Source organism: Lagenorhynchus albirostris, chromosome 9 (genome assembly GCF_949774975.1).
Source record: "Lagenorhynchus albirostris chromosome 9, mLagAlb1.1, whole genome shotgun sequence".
Classification (NCBI taxonomy): domain Eukaryota; kingdom Metazoa; phylum Chordata; class Mammalia; order Artiodactyla; family Delphinidae; genus Lagenorhynchus; species Lagenorhynchus albirostris.
The window spans coordinates 23,208,483-23,226,977 of NC_083103.1; the positions used below are offsets into that span (position 1 = coordinate 23,208,483).

The 18,495-nt window shown below is 46.7% G+C and overlaps 1 protein-coding gene across 1 annotated transcript in view; it reads left to right on the forward strand.

The window, feature by feature from the left end:
• Nucleotides 1-18,495, forward strand: part of SLC1A2 (solute carrier family 1 member 2) — a 51,056-nt gene that overhangs the window by 2,200 nt on the left and 30,361 nt on the right. Inside the window, exons 3-6 of the mRNA XM_060159404.1 lie at nucleotides 1,502-1,654; nucleotides 3,507-3,757; nucleotides 9,476-9,644; nucleotides 14,002-14,128. Of these exons, the coding sequence (XP_060015387.1) occupies nucleotides 1,502-1,654; nucleotides 3,507-3,757; nucleotides 9,476-9,644; nucleotides 14,002-14,128 (700 nt within the window). The remainder of the gene's footprint in view (nucleotides 1-1,501; nucleotides 1,655-3,506; nucleotides 3,758-9,475; nucleotides 9,645-14,001; nucleotides 14,129-18,495) is intronic.

Here is an 18,495-nt window from a genome sequence, read left to right on the forward strand (position 1 = left end):
TCCAAAGCAGATGGTCAGTATACCACATTTAGAGAAGTACCTGTGTCCAGAAAAAGGCAACAGTTGCCCTAAACCCCACTAACAGGGCTCCCAAGGTCTGACCTTCTTCAAGCACCTCATTAACTTAGATTCAGTTAGCACATTGGCTAACGAGGTCCGTGTGGAAGAGGCTTGCCCCAAAGCCTTGATCCACTCCAGCTCCACCTCAAAGGCCTTACTACCCCGCCTCTGGCCTCACCCAAGCTCTGGCTGTCCTTTCGTGTGACTGTTGATACAGGCTTGGCCTTGGGTTTTCAACCAGGATTGATTGAAAATGGGGAAAATTGCGGTTTCTTATAGTGACAACCACATCTTTTCCTTTCTCAACTCCCCCTCCTTGTTCTTCAACTCTTATGAGGCTATACAGTGAAGCAATGAAGAGCCATCTACACACACACACACACACACACACACACACACACACACACACACACACACACATCGTCCATGGCTTCTCCTTCGAGTCAGTCATCTTGGATGTCGGTGGACTAGAGTCAGGACTGGGAACTTGCCCCCCAGCTCAGTTCACTTAATAGAAGAAGACCACAGGTGTGGTAGGGTTTTCCAAGGGTTACCCTCCACAGAAGCAAATTTCATTCATCATAGATTTTGAAGAAGTGTGTTTTTCACCTGTGGAAGAAAAAAAGATAAGGCTTTTGGCCATGTTACTCCCTTTGCATATCTGGCGTTAACACCATAGCCACATATCTAGGACCTCCCTCCCTCTCTTACTCCAGAAGGTAGTTTATGTTGGCCACCAGTTTGGAGAGATCCAAGGTTTTCTTGTGGAATCCCTGCGTATGCAAAGTGAAAGGCTCCTGCTAGCATCTCTGCCCAAATTGTTTCCTCCCAAATTATATATTTTTAGACACCCCCCTTGACCTCTCCTAAGATCAGCAAGTCTCAAGATTATGTACAAGGACATAGAAGTCAAAGACAAAACTTCTTGAGGATAAGCCATGGGGAAATGATCAGAAGTCAAAGAAAATAGAAGAATAAAGAAAACACCCCAGCTTGGTCACTTAAATGTTCCTTTTATTTGATATTCAGTTCAAAAGGGAAGAAAAACATTGAACACCATGGAATGTGGCCAGCCTAGGCTGTGAAGAGAAGCAGTATCTGGCACTGTGGATTATTTCTGCTGACAATCTGTGACTCTGCAAGTGGATGATATCCTCAAAGAAGTCAGAGTCAAGTTGCCAGGTTATATTTCCCACAAAGCCTTGAGAAGGCTCTTCTTGACTCTTCCAGTGCTGCCTTTTAGAATAGTTGGAGATACAAAGTATTTTCTCACGATTCATCAAAATCAACTTCACTTTTCTAATGGTATTTTTGTTATGTGTTAGTCATCATCTGATGATGGAGAAGTATGAGGAAGGTCAGTGTCATTGAACTACATCTCTAGAGCTATTCATTTGATGAGGGCAAAAGCTAAATTCATATTTTTCCCCCTTTCTTATAGGTGTCATCCTGGGGGCAGTATGTGGAGGGCTTCTTCGCTTGGCATCTCCTATCCACCCTGATGTGGTTATGTTAATAGCCTTCCCGGGGGATATACTCATGAGGATGCTAAAAATGCTCATTCTGCCTCTAATCATCTCCAGTTTAATCACAGGTAAGACCACCTCTCTGGCACCGGGCCAAAGCAGGTCATACTCCCACTCCAGCTTTTGGATTGACCATAGATTCTCAATTTGGTTGAATCAGTGAATGTGATCATCTGTGTCATTTCACTTCAGAGCCTTGGTTTTTCCTGTCTCTAAAATTGGGATAAGCAACCCTAAAAATAGAGTTTGCCATCTATTGGTTGGTCCATCTGTCTGTCTAGCAACAAAAGACAAAAAGGAAATAGCCGCATGTTAAAAGTGATCATATCTAGTGATTTTAATTTTTAATGTATACTTTTCTCATTTCCCAAATTGTATTTGTTCAGAAACTGACAAATAAAGGTAACAAATAGAAAAAGAAATTTTCTCTTTACTACTTAATTGGGTGTAGAGGGAAGTGGGTATTAAAAATAAATGAAATACTAGATATGAAACCCTTCGAGTTTTTCAGAAGAAAGGTACCCTTAATGTATAGGTCATGTTCCCTTGTCTTTTGGCTGAAAGAGTTGTTTTATTTGAAAGAATTTTTTTCCCCTCCCTGGGCTTATACTGGTAGTTTCCTCCTTACCAAATAATATTATTCAAACAAGGTATAAATTGATGAAGTTTAGAGACTAAGCTCTGAGTTAGGGATGAAGAACTGGGCTTTGGTTTATATCTGGGTGCCAACAGGCTGGGTGACCTTGAGAAAGCTGTACCTCTGGACCATCCACCTTATGAAGGTAGTGAAGCTCTGGTAACTCCAAGAGATTCAGATGCTACAGTCTCATAGCTGGTTGATCAGTGAATCCAGTGAGGGAAAGCTAGGACTCAGTGTCAGGAGGATCTTATCATTCAACCCCAGATTGAGTGAAGCTATGTTTTACTTTAAATGCTCCTTTTTAAACCAGAGCAAATTTGTTCTCCATGCCTGTTTAACAGATTGTACACTGGCCAACCTGGTAAGGAAAGCTCACTTCCGTTGGCCAGAATTAGACTTCAGGTTGTAAGGCGAAACGTGTCACATGTGGGTCAGCTTCATTCAGAGAATTATTAACATCAGTAATAACTTCCTCCCCCACGGCAAAAAAGACCGATCCCCAGAAAGGGTTGCATCTCTCAGTCTAGTAAAAGCAGGAACTGAAACCAGGAAGTAGAAAAACTGAAGAAACTACTGGAAAAAAAACCCAATGAAGGCTGGAGTTTTTGTGACTTGCTTGGAATTTCCGCTAACCATCACAGAAGCTCCTGAAATATAGATGAAGCTCCCACCCATGCTGGGTGTTTTGTGCACCTGTTCTCACATCCCTACTTGAGATCAGAAAATGTGGTGTCCGTCAAGTTTCACCTCAGGGGAATGAGAAGGCTGTGCTAGAATCACTTTTCCAGACTTTTGATTTCATGACCAGTAATGTATTCAAAAGACGTTTTGAATACACAGGGCTACCAATCTTTTATTTTCCTAAGCGAGGACATTAAAACCAACAAAAAAACCTAGCATGTACCAGGACCACCACTTCATAAAGAAAGGATATCTTAATATCAAATAATTGGGAAGGACATAATCTCAGAATTAAAAATTGAAGAGAGTATTCAATTTTAACTCACTATTGCAGACTGACAAAAAGTAGTCACCAACCAGTTTATAAACCCTGAACCAGATGTTCTCCAACTCTCCCCAGTTCTCTAGAATCTCAAAAATATCCTTGGAAAATTGAATCGTAAACTGTGGAATTGACCAAATATTCAGGTGAAGAAGCTTTAATTAACCATTAATACGTTTGAGTAATACAAAGCCGAGGGTTGGTTATAGGTATGCAGAGAGGGGCTAGTAACAGGAAAATAACAGAACTAATAATTCTGGATCTCTTTTCCATCCAGGGTTGTCAGGCCTGGATGCTAAAGCCAGTGGCCGCTTAGGCACGAGAGCTATGGTATATTACATGTCCACGACCATCATCGCTGCAGTGCTGGGGGTCATCCTGGTCTTGGCTATCCACCCGGGGAACCCCAAACTCAAGAAGCAGCTGGGGCCTGGGCAGAAGAACGATGAAGTGTCCAGCCTGGATGCCTTTCTGGACCTTATTCGAAATCTCTTCCCTGAAAACCTTGTCCAAGCCTGTTTTCAGCAGGTAACCTAGAGTTCTGATATCCATTGTTCTCCAAACTCCTAAGTTACAAAGGTGGTAACTTAGAGACTGTTTCAACAAATCAGCTCTGGGGGGTAATTTTTTTCATATTTATACTCTGCCTAGGGGTTGTATGGGGTCATCTGGGGCAGGAGTTTAGGACGGGAGTCGTGTTGTCTTTGTTTCTTAACCTTCCCTTCCTTTTGCAGTACACTTCATAACATTTAGCTCTGGGGTCCCTCGTCTCCTTTTTTTCTTTGATCTCTTTTTCTTCTCTTTGGTTCTTGTCTCTGTGTCGTCCAAGGGGACATTTTGATCACCCTTGCCCACAACTCTCTAGAGTACTCAGTGGTTCTTGATCTTAGCAGTATAGCAAAACCACATGTGGTCCATTTAAAAATGCATGTGCTCTACAGAATCAGAATCTCCAGGGTGGGCCCGGGGACTGGGTATTTGTCAAATTCTGGTAGTAATACATGAGGATTTTGGAAAGTTTATAGATGCACATAAAGTAAAAATTCAAGTCCCCACATCGCTTCCCTAGAGCTACTCATGTTTCCTCCTGTATATTTTCTTTGTCACATACACGTGTGCATAAAATTAAAAAAAATTCAGCTCTGGTGGTGCTGCATCGTACATACTGTGTCACACCTTGCCTTTTCGTTTAACAGTGTTTTAGCGTCATCTCTCTCTTTCGTTTTTCATTGTTGTGTAGTATTTCTAAAGGATAAATTCTAGAAGCAAAACTGTCCTGCCAAAGAGTTGATATTTTGAATTTGCTGGATGTTGCCAAAATAGCCTTACAAAATTTGTATCGATATATATGTTCCTACCAGCTGCACACAGGCATATCTAGTTTTTAACACACGACTCTTAAAACCAGTTGATTCTGCTGGGTGTGTTACCGACCAGGGTTCTTGGACTCTTTAATCAATAGAAATTGATAAGAGGCCAGACGAGAAGTTCAGGCAAGGCTTTTTTGGACTTGTGCTGCCGTACAGCGAAAACAAGTAACAGCTTCCCTCGCTCCCTCCCTGGGGGTGGGGGGCAGGGCCGGCAAGCTGGTCCCTTGAATGGGGTGAGGGTGAGGACGGGTCCGGGGCTTAGGCGGGAGGGGTGGCTTGGTGGCGTGCCCACCCCCTTGGTGGTGCCGTGGGCAGCTTTTGCTTTTGCTCCAGACACCTCAGAAGTGGCAGCTGGGTTTTGGGTCTTTTTGTATCTGGTTGTTCATAATTTGCCCCAACTGCGCATGCACGCAGTTATTTTTAGTCCCTTATCGTTTCTTTGTATCCTGCTGTCTGGCCAGGTGCAAGCACTGCAGCAAAGAGTCCCAGATATCCCGGGTCCCAGATCCCAGCCTCTCTCAAGTGGAACCACTGAGTTAGCTGCCCAGGCCCCCCTCACCAGCCTGTTGTCTAGACCTAAGTTTAGGTTCGAATACACCTCAGTTCACATTAACTCTGGTTGGAAGTAAACTAGAATCAAGGAACCTCCTTCAACCATTTCCAGGGAATCACAGAAGAATACATTGAGGAAACAGGTCGCAGAGAAGAAAAGTCTGCATTCCCAGCTGCCCCCAAAGTGCCATTGCCCATCACTGCTGAGCCCAGTTGACTCTGGATAAATCTGGAATATGGTCTCTGATTTCCAATACCACTTCAGAGGCACTTGTAGCAAGGAGCTATATTAAAGGAAACATTCCAGGCAGGGGAAGTTGGGTGGGGAGTCAATAGAAACAGGCTAGGGAAGGGGTGCTTACCGGTACCCTCTCTGTGCAATGTGCCTGCCCCTCAGCCAGCCTGCTTAGAAAGGTGAGTTTGCTTGCTTTGGGGTGATAGACGCAACCGGGTGCCAAGTCTATTCTTAACGTTTTGGAAAGAGCGCTCTGGAGCTGTAGCAGCTGGAGGCTGAGCTGGTAGGAGTCTGGGGGTAGGGGTAGCATCGGAAGGACGGGGAGGGACAGGTTTGGGCCTCCCTTCTGTGCCCCATCACGCCCACGCTGCATGCAAGAAGGAGTCCCTTTCGTCTGAGTTAGTGAGGCAGAAGTGAGAAGCAGGCAGCACTCAGAGCTGTTGCTCTGGGCTGGGGTGAATTTCTGTGGTGTCAGCCATGCTTATGCTCCCTGACCTGTCTGGGTGATGGGCAATCTCTAGTGTCCCCCAGGGCAAGGGTCACTGGGGGACACTAGAATAGAGGACCACGCCATTCCCTGCCTCAGCCCTGCCCTGGACCCACCCCTCCACTGACAAAATTCTTCTGAGGAGTGAGCCCTTAGTCCTCCAGCTAGAAGCCCAAGGACATGGTCCTTTGGGTTAGGACACTCAGAGAAATAATCATGTGGAATATTTGACCGCAGTGTGAGGGAGGGTGCAGCTTCCTTAAGCCAGACTCCTGGCAGCCCAGAGGAAAGGAAGCTTAAACTAGGTGCAGTCGGCAGGCTTAGGAGGGCCTTGAAGAGGATTGGAAGAAAAGGAGCTCTTTGACGGTGACATGGAATTACCAGAGAGAAGGGTGCTGGGTGGTGCCTTCCGTGCCCTTGGGGTACAGCTGGGAGTGGTTTCAAATAACCTCTCTTGGGTGGAGGGAGCTTCAGGACCAGAGATAGACACAGAGACATAAAGAGAAAGACGTGCTGTCTCCAGTGCAGAGGCTCCCCCCCCAAGGTGGCAGGACCTGTGTCTCTGAGAGCAGGGAGGCCTCCTGTTCACTGCTCCGGGCTGACTCTGAACCATGGTGAGGTTTCCAAGGTGGCAACGGGCTGTCAGGTGTGGCCTGACCACATTCATCAGGCCCAGTGAGAGTGACCACATGGGGTCCTTTCTTCCGGGGAATTCACTGAACTGGGTTTGCTCCTTTGGCCGATATTTGGGTGCACAGGACGCCACAGAGAATGAACCAGGCGGGCTCCCTGCTCAGTGGAGCTGACTTACATTCAGGGACTGCGGGGAGATAGACCAGAACAAATGTCAGGTAAACGCACAAGGTACTTAAAAATTAAGGTAAGTGCACTCTGAGAGCTGGAGCAGGCTGATGGGCTAGTAACTGGGGGAGACGTCTGAGCTGAGATGATAAGGGGTCAGAATGAGCCAGCCCGGGGCTTCCCTGGAGGCACAGTGGTTAAGAATCCACCTGTCAATGCAGGGGACACGGGCTCAAGCCCTGGTCTGGGAAGATCCCACATGCCGCGGAGCAACTAAGCCCGTGCGCGACGACTACTGAGCCTGCGCTCTAGAGCCCGTGAGACACAACTACCGAGCCCACGTGCTGCAACTACCGAAGCCCGTGCACCTAGAGCCCGTGCTCTGCAACAAGAGAAGCCACCGCAACGAGACGCCCGCGCACCGCAACGAAGAGCAGCCCCCGCTCTCCAGCAACTAGAGAAAGCTGGTGCGCAGCAACGAAGACCCAAACGCAGCCAAAAATAAATAAATAGAATAAATAAGTTTATTAAAAAAAAAAAAAGAGTGACCCAGCCTGAGGAGAACTGGGGGAAGAGCCCGCTAAGCAGGGGCAGAGGCTCATGGAGGTTGGCAAGCACTTGGTGAGAAGAGAAGCAAGGCTGCTGCTTGGGGAGTGGAGTGGGTGCAGGCGGACCTGGCAGGCCAGGGTCAAACTCTGGTTCTTATTCTAAGAGTTTAGGCAAGGAGATGACTGTTTTTCTATTTTATTTATTTATTTATTTATTTTTGCGGTACGCAGGCCTCTTACTGTTGTGGCCTCTCCCGTTGCGGAGCACAGGCTCCGGACGCACAGGCTCAGCAGCCATGGCTCATGGGCCCAGCCGCTCCGCGGCATGTGGGATCTTCCCGGACTGGGGCACGAACCCGTGTCCCCTGCATCGGCAGGCTGACTCTCAACCACTGCGCCACCAGGGAAGCCCTGTTTTTCTATTTTTAAAAAATCAACCTGGTAGCTCTGGATATAGACAGAGCTCCAGGTAGCTACTTACCTGGGGATCGCAGGTAGCCAGGAAGAGGAGATGAGTCAGTGAGCAGGCTTTTGCAGGTTTTAAGGTGAGAGACCCTGGTGGCTGGGACTGGAGTTGGCAGCCAGCTGGGGTTCTTCAACCCAAACAGGCTTGAACTGAGAACTCAGAGAACCCGGCCTGTCGTCCAACCTTCAACTCAGCCGCTGAGCCGTGCTCTCTGGAAGCTAGATTTTGGAGCTGAACATAACTCATTTTGAATGCTGCTTCAGTAAACTACTAGCTGTCTGTCCTGGGGTTAGGTACTCAGCCCTGTGAGCCTTGAGGGGCTCCTGTTGACACAAGAAGTAATAGTTGTCAAAGGTGGAGCAGCTGGCCGCCCCCCGATCCTGGAAGCACCATTTATTCAGGCCCACGGCCGTTACTCCTTTGAACTTGAACTTTGGCTTCTTGAGCCTTCTCAGGATAGGCCTACAGTTGGCTCTGATCCCCACTTTGTCCCCAGGAGGGTGACTCTGTTGTTCATGGAAGCTTCCCTTCAGATCCTTCCTGCGTTCTCTCTTTGTGCCAACGTTGCCCAGACCACGGGGACCAATGAACTGCCCGTTCCCATTCAGCTGGGGCTGCCCTTCTCCCTGCACACGTGCCTTGCCTCAGGGAATGCTATGCTTCCCTCTCTCCCAGTTAGGAGAACTGGTCAGGTCAGCGTTACTTACTCTCGGGCCCAGCTGCTGTACGGTTGGGTCCATAGAGTTTATCAGGCAGCACAGGTGGTGAAAGACCTCAGCGGTGATCAGTGCATCTGAGTTGAGGTCCCAGTTCTCCCAATAATTCTACGACGTCTGATGAGTCACTTGACTTCTCCATGCCCCCTCTTCTGTATCTATTCAGGCTTCAGCCGTCTGTCGCCGACTACGTGCCGGCACTGACGTTCTAGGATTCTGCATGACTTCTGTTTTAATGCCCCTGGAGGTAGTGTTTCTCGGGGCTTAGACGTGAGTTTTCACAGCATGCAGGGTGCCTGGCACCTTTAAAAATAGGGTGGCCGCCCAGATGTCGAGGAGTAGCGTGAGAGCTTCTTAGGGGGCCGTTTGCACAGGGATGCTTGGGGGACATTGAGCAAGGCTTGGCACCACCGCCCCGAAGGAGTGGGTGTCTTCCCACCTTACCTATGGCATAGGAGCCAGTGACCCTGCCATGGGGCTGCTGGCAGCTGGCATATCTGGCAGCTACATGGAGCTTCCCAGCAGAGCCAGGCTCCGGGAGGGGCCTCAGTGAGAGGGGGCCTGTGAAGATTCCGTGCGACAGGAACCAGGCAGGGAGAAGCCAATCACCTGGATCATGAGGTGCTGATCTGACTTCCAACAAGACCCCTGCCCTCCTGTTCGTGACCAGATCCAGGACCCTCCACAGGGGCTAGCAGGGCATCCAGCTGGGTCTCACATTTGCTACTATCTCCATGGGAATGAAACAAGCAGACAGGCATCCCTCAACTTGAAGCTTGGGTCCCATTACCAATCACACTGCTTATAGTAGTTACAAAAGAATGTTATAAATCCCGTCATTATCGTGGGATGAGGACAGTCGTCTCCCACTGCATTTGTGCCATGAAGCGTCACTCTGTCAAGCACAAACATATAGAATATTCCCCGATTTCATAACCTTGTTTGGCCATTTCTTAATTATAATATTTTTGACGTATTGGGAATTCAAACATTTATGTAAGCGGCCAGGCTTTTGGTGACCTTTTACACCAAACCTCTCATCTTTATGGTTTTTTTTCCCCACTCCATTAGATTCAAACAGTGACAAAGAAAGTCCTGGTGGCCACTCCATCAGACGAGGACAGCAATGCCACCAATGCTGTCCTCTCGCTGTTGAATGAGACTGTGGCTGAGCCGCCTGAGGAGACGCAGGTGGTTATCAAGAAGGGCCTGGAGTTCAAGGACGGCATGAATGTCTTAGGTAGGCACACTGGGCTTCGTCTCCTTGGGGGAGGTGCCTCTGCCGGGGCCCCGTGGCCAGCTTTCCCTGCAGGTCAGCACCTAGGCATCCTGGCTTCCTTCTCAGAAAGCCGATCGCCCTGCTGTCCTGTAGGTGGAGCAAGAGGCTGTCTCTGGGGAGCGAATTCGAGGGTCACTGGGACTGAAAACTGAGAGGGGAGGGGCGAGGGAGACGGCAGGAGCAACAGCACGTGGGGACGTGGCAGCTGGACTGGGGTATGGGCGAAGCGAGGGGACTGACGTTCGCAGGGCACTTGCCCCCACTTTCTGCGTGGTGTTGGCAAGTCACTCTCTCTGACTCTCCATTTCATGAAGTTACACGTCCAATCCTTTCATTTCCTAAGCGTTTCTTTTTGAGGCGCCCTTGTGTCTGTCCCAGGACTATGCTAGGCATGGGGGCTGTCCCACCCCAGCCCTCACAGTCTGTAAACAAATGTAGTGCTATCAGGAGCGAACGTGTTGGCGCTGGTGCCAAAACGAGCTTGTCAAAAGGAGACTGTCTGGCTTAACTTTCTGGGATTTCAGTGAGCTTGGAACCTTCTGAGAGTGTCATCCCAGGGGTTCTCTGGCTCTGACGTTAGACTGGTTTGTATCCAGTTTGGATCCCTTATGGACCACTCACCGGTTATCTAATCGTGGGCTGCCTCCTCCACTTCTCAAGATTCATCTGTAAAGCGGGCATGTGGTTGGCATTTCTCCTGTAGATCGTTGTGAGGATTCAATGAGATTGCGCACGTAGGCACGACGGTACGCGCCATATGCTTTATCTTGTGAGCCGCTGTCATCATTAATGGCCGGGGGTGGAGTGCTAAGCGGCTCGGTAGAATACACCCCACAGGGGATAGAGACCCCCCATTGTGTGGGTGACTCCAGTTTGCTCACTTTACTCCCCATCCACCCTCCGGGTTCACTCCCCCACCCATAAGAACCCCCATCCACTGTTAGAATGGTGTCCCAAGACAAGACATTTGGTCATAAGCTGGGAGAAATGGGAAATCTATGTGGAAGAAGTATGTTGATCCATGCAAGCGAGATTTCTAAGGATTTGAATGAGAGCTGTTTAGAAAAGGTTGAGCTCACTTTACCATCTAGGAGATCAAATGCCCTTGTCTCTTGATAGGGGCATCCGATAAAATACAGGGTGCCCAGTTTCATGTGAATTTCAGATAAACAACAAATAATTTTCAAGTGTTAAGTATGTCCCAAATATTGCATGGGATATACTTGTACTAAAAAATGTTTTTCATTGTTTTTCTGAAATTCAGATTTTAGCTGGGAGTCCTTTTTGTTTGTTCTAAATTTGGTAACCGTTCTCCTTACTTATCCAGAATGGTGGAGAAACAGAGGCGGAGGGAGAAGGATTGCCTGACCAGTGAAAAGTGTCTTTTTCTTTGACCTGGCAGGAAGCAGAGAGTGAGGGAAGAGATAAGCTGACCGGGTTGCCAGGCAACAGAAGATCAATAAACATTGCTGATAACCAGTGAGAGGCGAGAGGAGGAAGGAGTGAGGAGAAGATAGGAGAGTTCCTCTGAAAAGGAGGGTTTGCAGATATCCTCAGCATCCAACCCTGAGTGGCTCTTCTCTCCCACTGTCCACATATCTGTGACCCTTTCAGGCATTCCCAAATCACCTTGCCCCACAAACCCTATGGTCAAAGTGGCCCCACTATTTTCTACTGTGGCCATGAGTAATGGGGCCAGTGCTTTGGGGTGAATCATTCAGGAGACTTTTGTGGTCATTTCCAGAGTTCTGGTGGATTCTGGGAAGTCACATGACCTTTGGCTGTACCAGGGAGTTTCAACACAATTCAGGACTCTCTCAACCCCAGTGACCAAGTCTAAGAGGGCTTTGTTCAAATGAAACACCCCTGTTCCAGCGACTTCAATGAGGCAGTGTTTACAGAGGGAAATGCACAAGCTGGCTGTGGGTTTCCAAGTGCAAATTGAAGCTCTGGAAAGCTAAGGGAAGTTAGATTGTTGAGAAACTTCCCATTTACAAATCATGGCTGAAATAAGGTTCTTTCCATTGTCTTCCAAGGGCAGAGATGGTGGCCTTTTTTTTTTGGTTTTGGTTTGTTTTTTGGCTTTGGAAAGTCCCAAGGATCAAGCATTGCAAGAGTGAAGATAAAAATCCTGGCTCTGGCCCCCCACTTCTTTAAAGACTCATTTCTTTACCCCCAAAACCTCCAGACTGCTCCGGGCTCTACTTCAATCCCAACCACTTAAATCAACTCCTGTGTGAGACAGCTCCTTTCAACATCTCTCTCTTACACTCATAGAGATGGCCCGTTTCTGGTGACCCTGCCAGGGAAGCTATTTTATTCTAGTTCTTGGGGACCTTGAGACCTTGAACATTTTCTCTTAAAATTTCCAAATGGAATTAACCAAGTGATACTAGCTATTCTCAGCCAGAATGTTCACCACACACCTAGCAAACTCCTCTCCATGGGCTTGACGAGAGCCTGAATTTGATTTCCTCCATTACCACAGAACTAGGTCACTCTCTTCTGTCACTCTGATTCTAGGTCATGCTAATTCTCATTAAGCCTTTGTGTTTATGGCCAATAACTCACTTATAAGTCACTAGTTAAGCTTTCTGGCCAAGAGCTAAAAAGGGGAAATATTAACTCCCGAGGATTAACAATTTCAGTGCAAGTGCTAGATTTTTTTTGCTGAGGGGAGCAAAGGGTAGTTGAACAGTCTGGGTTGACGTGTGCTTGGTGTGGGAGGTGAGTGGTTTCGGTGACTAGAGAAAAGGTAAAAGCAGAGGTTTAGAAAGAATTTTCCCCTAAGAGAATCATATTATAATGCTATCATTTACTTTGATACAGCTCAAGACTGCAGGCATAAAAGGACGGACGCAATAGGAAATTGGATGGAATAGGGAGGGACCGGAAATGAAGTCTGCCAAACTGGGACAGGGTAGGTGTAAGGAGAGGAGGGAGAGAGAGGGAAGAGTGGATGGCCCGTACTGCAGGTCAGAGAAAAAGTCAGATGGGCAAGCAAGGGCCTGTTGCCAAGGGGGACAATGACATTGATTTGTAGTCCATGCAAGCCTTCAGCGTTGGAGCCCCAAGATTGGCAATAACAGATTGGGAGCTGGGGGGCGCATGAAGACTGGTTATCAGAAATCCAGAGAGCCTTCAGGCAGTAACAGGGACATCCGTTAGCCATGTAGTGTGCGCCAGTCCCTGGGAGGGTCTGGGTGAGACTCCAGGGTGAGAGGCTGAGGAAGAGGGGTGGGACAGAGTGGAGCCAGAGAAAATACTCTGGGGAGAGAGAAGCCAGGTCTTGCCTTGGAGGAGCTACCGTATCAGGCAGGTTCCCTGGACAGATACTCAGGGAATGAGGTAAAAGGTAACATAGAAATAAGACCCAAGGTTGGCTGTTGGGCTTGGTCCAGGACCTAGTGCAATTTGATGCCAGCATCAAGAGGTGGGGACTGGGTTCCTCAAATCCTCCTGGCCTGGGATTAGATTGAGCCTGGGGGCTGGGGGGAGGGGGGCCGCATTTAGATGGAAGTCAAGGGATATCAAGTGAAGGGAGAAGAGGGCCAAGGGGCTAGGAAGTGACAAAGACTAGGTTCTCACTTTATGATCCTGAAAAAAAAACCACAATAAAAAAGAAGGCATTCTAACCATTTTGACCATGGAAACAATGATGATGAATTAATAAATAACAGGTTAAATCCAAACAAATTGGGTCATTTGGGGTTTCCCAACTGTTTTGGATTTTTCATTGCTTTCCCTTGGATTTTTCGAGATTCTTCCTCCTTCTCCAATTAGGCACACAGCAACAGGAAAAATATTTTATGTTTAGGATTTTCCTAGAGTGAAACACACCAGCCACGCATTAACTTGGGATAACACCAAACTAATACAGACATAACCCTGGCAGAGACTGAATTGGCTAATTGGTCTCTGCTATTCTAATATTGGCTCCAAAGTTTGCATGATAATCCCCAAGTCCCAACAAGCCTTCCTTCTGTAATCTATGTACTAATGGAATCTGCTTCCACATGATTTCGTAAGTGAGGAGGAGAGAGAAGAGAGTACTTTTCAGTTTGGAATGAAAATGAATTCCTTTTCTGCAAGGAACTAACCTGCTTACAGTTCAACTTGCTTGTGTGGAAGGTATTCAGGAAAGCCATAATCATCCGGGGGAGAAGTGTGAAACGTAATGCTTTTGTCTTTTATGCCTAATTCATAGGGTAACAGGTGGTAGGAATGTGGCTCCACACACGGGGGATAGTAACGAACAAGGGAGAAGAAACACATACTTGGTAATTTGTCCTTCTGTGTCCTGTGATTCACCCAACAGGTCTGATAGGGTTTTTCATTGCTTTTGGCATTGCCATGGGGAAGATGGGCGAGCAGGCCAAGCTGATGGTGGAATTCTTCAACATTTTGAATGAGATTGTAATGAAGCTAGTGATCATGATCATGTGGTAAGTGGGCTCGTTCTTACTTCACGGTGGTGGCGTGTGAGATGGCCTTGGGGTCGCCAGAGGACACTGGAGCCCTCCCAGCAGGAAAGGGTGGGCAGGCGTGGACCAAGCAAAGGGCTCTCCAGAAAGACTTCGAGAAAGGGATGCAAATCTCTTTTTTGGAGCTTTCACTAGAAACTGGGCTGGAAAACTGTAGCCTGTGGGCCAAATCTTATCTGCCATTTGTTTTGTATGGCCCGTGAATTAAGAATGGGTTTTATGTCTTTATTTGACTGAAAAAAAAAAATCAAAAGAGAAGTAATATTCTACCACACGTGAAAATGATGTGAAATTCACATCCAGTGCCCATAAATAGTTTTGTTGGAACCCAACCATACCTATTTGTTCATGTATTGTCAAGGGTTACTTTTGTGCAAAAAGACAGAGTTGAGTAGCTGTGACCAAGACTGCGTAGCCTGTGAAGTCTAAAATATTTAGTACTTGGCCCCTTACATAAAAAGGGATGGCCCCTTCCATCCCTGCCCTGGAAGAAAAGACGTTAAAAAAAAAAAAAAAGAAAGAGAGAAAGAAAAGCTGAAAAAACCAATTAGTAATCCTGAAGGTGAGCGGTATCAGGATACACTACACCAAGACAGGGCCAAGATCTCAGGGATAGGGCATGACCCAGGGTGTCTGGGAGAACCATTGCACCAGTATTCTGGTGTCCAAAAGCAATGCACCTTAGACCTGGGTTACTCGTGACTCATATAAAAAGAAAAGGCAGTTCTCAAGCCGTGCAAGAAAAAGTGAAATCACAAAAGATTAGAATTGTAAGTGCTCTTGGAAATCTGGTCCCACTCTCTGGTTTTACAGCAGAGAAAACTGGTCCAGAGACACTAAATCCTGATTCTTTAACATCATCGTGACCACCATCATCATAAAAACTATCTTTATTGATTTCCTCTTATCTGCCAAGAGCCATGAGAGTGCTTCATACCTATCAAATGTAATCCCCACAACCCTGCAAAGATGGTGTTATGGTCCCCATGGGACAGAAAAGGCAACTGAGGCTCACTGAGGTGAGTTAACTTGCTTAAGAGTGTAGAGCTAGGGAGAGGAAGAGCTGGGGTTTATGCTGATATCAAAACCTTTGATATGTAAGCGGGTGGGGTTTTTTTGTTGTTGTTTGAATCATGTAAGCAATATTGTCTCCACTTCATTTCATGTGTGTTTATGGTCAGTGGTTCTGAAGTATAGGGAAGCCCAGAGCACAGGTGTTCTCTCCTTCACCAAGGAAATTGTGTCACCTCCAGTCACTGGAAACTTCTCGTGTCCGGTATCTCTCAGACAGAAAGATTTTTACATACGTTCATTTCAGACCCCTATGACGGTCCCGTATGCCTGCCTAGAAATAAGGCCAAACCACATGTGTGCTCTATTTGCCACAGGAATTCCGCATTACAGATTCCCTGTGCTCCCCACCAGCCTCCCCACTCCGCCTCTGGTCCTCCTCCGATTCCATGTGTCTTCCCCTGAAATTCCACCTTCGTTCTCTCTTCTTCCTTTCCTTGACCCTTACTCCCAACTTACAAGGGCACAATCTGTTCTCGACTTCTATTTTATCTCCAAACATGATGATGTGCCTATAGTAAATTCTTATTAAAACTTGAGGAACGAGGGGCTCGCTGAAGGCCCCAGGGTCCTAGATCACGAAGATGTTTCCCGTGATTTCACGAACCGTATTTAATAGGTCTGGCTGGTGTTGGTCATTGCTTTCTTGTACTTTAGAAACATGGAAAGGATGCTAGTGCCATAGTGTGTTCTTTTCGATTATTGTACTGATTCTTCAACTTCCCAGTCAATGCTAGATTTCTGAATATTTCTTTTGTGTGAAGATTTCAAGTCACACACGAGGTCATGCTGTAAAAATATTTTTAAATCCATTCTGAGCTTGCTGAGAGATTAATAAATGGTAATACATGAAGCAGAATAGGCCTCTTGGTTTTAAACCTTAGGATCTGCCTTCATTTCCTAAAATTCCTAGCAGAGTGAGCACCCTAGCTCTAGATATGCAGTCCATTTTTCTGTATAATGACGCCAGCGATGTGGGTAATGTATGAAGATTCCTTCCTTTATCCATACCACTGTCATTTCCACTGAGCCCTTGGAGCAGAGGGAATCTTCTAGGAAATCAGATGAGTCATGGGATAAAGTGTAGCCTCCCTTCTCTGCAGGGATGGAGTGGGTGTGGATCGAGAAGTTTCCTCTTCACTGAAACCAAATCTCCTAAAGATTTAGCATCATATCCCAGGAGAGGAAGAGCAATTGTGAGTCAGGAATAAGACCTATGGAACAGTTTCTGACAGCTGTTGGGTTACCTCATCTAGGCTAACAGTCCGGAGGGTGTAATATGACGTGAGATGCCAATCCTACACATTTCTTTCATTCCTTAGCTGCCTCATCAACAAGTGAAAACGATGTGTGTGAGAAGGTTCTGGATAAAACAACCAACCACTCCTTAACTGACACTCTCAAAGCTTAAATCATCACAGTTCTTTCATAGTCTTCTCTACGTGGTAGTAAGAAGGGTAGTAATAGCAAAATGCATCTTTGAGGAGATTACTATTATTCTAACAATAATTATTATAAAAGTATAACAGAATTATTAAATTCTTGCTATATGCTCAATACTTTTTCAATTACTGTCCTGTACCTATTACCGAGAAGATAATAATATTATAATTATTATTAAATCACAACTAAGATTTACCAGATTCCTGCTGTATGCGTAATATTATTCCAATACTTTACATGCATTGACTCATTTATTTTTCACAATAATACCTAGCAAACATAGGTACTTTCGTGAGCCCTATTTTCCAGAGGAGAAAACTAAGCACAGAGATTAACTCATTGCACAGCCTAAGTAATTGGAATTATAGAGAAGCATTACCTTAATCAACTTCCATCTGACCTCAGACTGGATTGAACCCAGGATCCTCCTCTTACTAGCTGTGTGACTTTAGGTAAGTTAGAAACACTCTAAACCCCTCATCCTGATCTGTGAAATGGATTGATCATAGAATCCATATCATAGGGCTGCTGTGAGAATTAAGTGAAATTGTGACCAATAGTTATGGAGCATTTCCTATGTGCCAGGACCTGTCTGAGCATTTTGTATGAACTAGCATTATTATTGTTGTTACACTGTAATTACCATTATTATCAATTCAATCTGTAACCGTTTGCTTCTCTGTATTTGTGAATTCCTTAAGAATCCCGCAAAGCCCTCTGTTTTTGTTTTTGTTTTTTTTTTGCGGTACGTGGGCCTCTCACTGCTGTGGCCTCCCCCGTTATGGAGCACAGGCTCCGGACGCGCAGGCCCAGCGGCCACGGCTCACGGGCCCAGCCGCTCCGCGGCATGCGGGATCCTCCCGGACCGGGGCACGAACCCGTGTCCCCTGCATCGGCAGGCGGACTCCCAACCACCGTGCCACCAGGGAAGCCCCCGCAAAGCCCTCTGAATCACCAAAAAATAAGAAAAACCTTCATTTCGGTGTGATTTTCATATCCTCATTTTTTCACAAAGTACTTTAAAACATGTTTTTCAAAATTTGCAAAACTTAAATAGAAAGTAAAACTTTTCATAATCTCACCACCATAGAAACATAAAGTGAGAAGTGAAATCTCTGCTCACTCTTTCAATTCTCCCTCCCAGTTAACCCACCACCACCACCATCCATCCATCCACCAGTCCACCCATCCATCCATTCATTCCTTCACTTCCTAAATACTTCTGAGCACCTCTGCCATGCTGACAACAATTTTAGGCACTGGTGATATCATGGAGCCTGGAGGCTCCATGAACTGACTTTCACTCTATCCTGATGAAAAGTTCTAATCCTCATATGGTAACTCCCAGCAAAAGTCACTCCTTGGATAGCCAGAACCTTTCCCTAAGTGGACTGGGAATACGGAGATTTGTGTTACTTCCTTACCCTGAGTACCGAGAGCACCTTAGGTAACTCTTGGAATGTATGTTTAAGTCTTTATTTTTTTTATTTTTATTTGCGGTACGCGGGCCTCTCACTCTTGTGGCCTCTCCCGTTGCGGAGCACAGGTTCCGGACGCGCAGGCTCAGCGGCCATGGCTCACGGGTCCAGCCGCTCCGCGGCACGTGGCATCTTCCCGGACCGGGGCACGAACCCATGTCCTCTGCATCAGCAGGTGGACTCTCAACCACTGCGCCACCAGGGAAGCCCATGTTTAAGTCTTTATTGACAGACTTCCAACTCTAAGTTCTCTCGAAATCTGTCCCAAACCGGCAGAGTGGTGTTGCTGTTGGCAACATGTGGGACAGAGCCAGAGTGGCTCTATGGCAGGACTGA